This window comes from Lupinus angustifolius, chromosome LG16 (genome assembly GCF_001865875.1).
Source record: "Lupinus angustifolius cultivar Tanjil chromosome LG16, LupAngTanjil_v1.0, whole genome shotgun sequence".
Lineage (NCBI taxonomy): Eukaryota > Viridiplantae > Streptophyta > Magnoliopsida > Fabales > Fabaceae > Lupinus > Lupinus angustifolius.
The window spans coordinates 7690708-7693531 of NC_032024.1; the positions used below are offsets into that span (position 1 = coordinate 7690708).

General features: G+C 28.1%; 1 protein-coding gene across 1 annotated transcript in view; it reads left to right on the forward strand.

The window, feature by feature from the left end:
* The window catches only part of LOC109329115 (ubiquitin-60S ribosomal protein L40-like), a 5131-nt gene continuing 3887 nt past the window's right edge, over positions 1581-2824 (forward strand). The window contains exons 1-2 of the mRNA XM_019562785.1: positions 1581-1715; positions 1803-1889. Coding sequence (XP_019418330.1) covers positions 1613-1715; positions 1803-1889 — 190 coding nt within the window. The 5' untranslated portion in view covers positions 1581-1612. The remainder of the gene's footprint in view (positions 1716-1802; positions 1890-2824) is intronic.

Below are 2824 nucleotides of genomic sequence, written 5' to 3' on the forward strand. Positions count from 1 at the left end.
AATATTAAAATTTTATTCATAAGTACATAACATATAAGTATAAGAAAAAAATATATGCATTGATAGTATATAAATTTTATACAATATTACTGCATCATCCACCATTAATATTTAATCATCAACGACTCTTCAAAAAAAGAATTGAAATGAGTAATGGATGGTGTACTGATTATGTATAAATCTTTATACTAACAACACATAAATATTATATTTTATATGTATTCGTTAAAAACTTTACACATAAAACCTTAAATGTTGCATACCAGTACAATATTGCAAAAAATAATTTATAAAAAGTGTTTTTTAAAAGGTGATTTTAAAAAGTGTTTATTGAGATATTACTTTTTTATGATAATGATTTTATTCAATAACATTTATAGTTTTAATAAAAAAAATCAAATGGATTTGATATTCATCCATCCAAATCCATGAAAATTGAGTCATTGATGAATTAGAATTCATCCATTAAGTTTGGATATTGATGAATTGAATAACTTTAAAATATAGTTTAAATGTATTTATATGGATTGATGAAACGACCTTTCATCCATTTATTAGCATTCAAAACCAAATTCATCAATTTCTCATACTTACTAGCAACTCTAATTGTCAATACTAATTCCTAGTCAATCAAATTCCAAAAAGTAATATAAAAATGTTCATTTATATTTCTATAACAAGGAAAGTTTGATTGGAAACAAACCTAACAAATCATATTTAAACACATTCAATTATAATTTGACAAATCATTAATTTATGGGTTCATTATATTCCACCATTGAGTTACTTTCTTCCCTTCTTTCTTCATAGTGACTTTGTGTCCCTTTCATTTCATCCATTAATTTTCATAATTTCTTCATTCCAAAACCTTAATACTTATTATCATTTCTTAATTAATACATTTTTTTTTGTACTCTGATACTAGATTCTTATGGGAAAAAACTTTGAAATTGCTACCACACGGACAAAGTCTTTCTCATAAAAACTTGGTTAGAGTTAGAGACAATTGATTTATGTAGGGACAACCAATAAAATATTGCTAACATATTAAAAATATAATTCTAATTAATATTTAGTCATAAATGATAACATAAATATATATATATATATATATATATATATATATTTGTCTCTAAATATGACATGCTATATGTATCTTCATGCAATCTTGAGGACATATATAGCACATCACATTAAATTTTTAATATGTTAACAAAATTTTACTGGTTGTCTCCAGACTCCATGTAAATATGTTTCTACACAAGCTTTTCTCTTAAGTTAAAATATAATTTATTATAGAGTGAAAATTCACTTACTCCAAGAGTAAATCTTAATTATCAATTATAGAAAAATCTAATGGTTTAGATTTATTTACTAATTTAAATCATTGAATATCTCTAGAATTGATAACTAAAATATGAAGTAAGTTTTTTAAACTTAATCTATATATATACTAATGGACAAGTGGCAAACAACTGATTTCAGAATAAGAATAAGATAAATCGGATTACCAAACACAGTATGAAAAACGAAAAACCCTAATCCAATTTTTTTCCACCTGATATATAACGTGTAAACCAGAAACCCATTGAGGTGTCGGAGAAAGAAAAAGATGCAGATCTTCGTGAAAACCCTAACAAGGAAGACCATAACCCTTGAGGTTGAGTCCAGCGACACCATCGACAACGCTAAAGCTAAGATTTGGGACAAAGAAGGTATGTGTTAATAATTTCCTCCTGTTCTCTTTTAACTAAACAATAAGATCCATTATTCATATTGATTCGCTTTTCATTTTTCTCTAGGGATTCCACCGGATCAGCAGAGGTTGATTTTCACCGGAAAACAACTCGAGGATGGTCGTACACTCGCTGATTACAATATCCAGAAAGGTTTGTTAGTGTTCATAAAATTGATTCAAATTAAATATTCAGAATAGCATATTATTTAGGCATTTTAATTGAAATGTTGTTTTTAATGTGTTTATGATTTGTAACGCCCCGAAAAATACTTCTAAAAAATATTGCGGAAAAATGGGTAAATTTTATTTTTTGAATAAAAAGATTGTATAAAATTGCCTCCTTTTTAAAACCTTGCTTTTCCGGGACATCACTTTAAGTAACTCAAATGCAGAAAATCAACTTATCATTATCGAATGATAACTTAACCTGATTCACAATTTCCTGAATAACCCAATGCATATAAATGGTTAAGTCATCTTTAGTTCATAAGGTGGAAACTACATCGCCACTAACATATACAAAATCCAAAAAGAAAGGGTGGAAATATTAATCATCGCCAATAGACTCTAAACAAAGACATGAACAAGCTGAAGCTGTCCTTGTTTTCAAAAGTCACAAAATGATAAGCAACTCCTAGTGGCTAACTCCAAAGCTAGGGTACTGCCTCTCCTCAATTCCACATGCCCCTCCTGGAACGTCACGGATGGGTAGTTCCAAATCCGAGCACAGCTGTCTACCTGACGAGTATACGTCCGAAAAGCAAGCAATAGAAAAGAAGAGAAATAGAGAGAGTAAGACATCTACTGAACATAAATTCATTGACGGCGTGGACTTACTCAGAATATTACACTCAGATATAAAAAACAGTTCATATATATAACATATTACATTATAACTCATTAGTTGTTCTCGTAAACAATTGTCTAATTTACATGAGTAATATAACAAGACTCATCAATTGTTCTCATAAACAATTATCAAATCAACCTATGTAATGTAAACAACACTTATTTCCATCAATATCATAATTCACCATTTAGCAATATATCATTCATCGACAAGATGTCATGACTATAATTAAATAA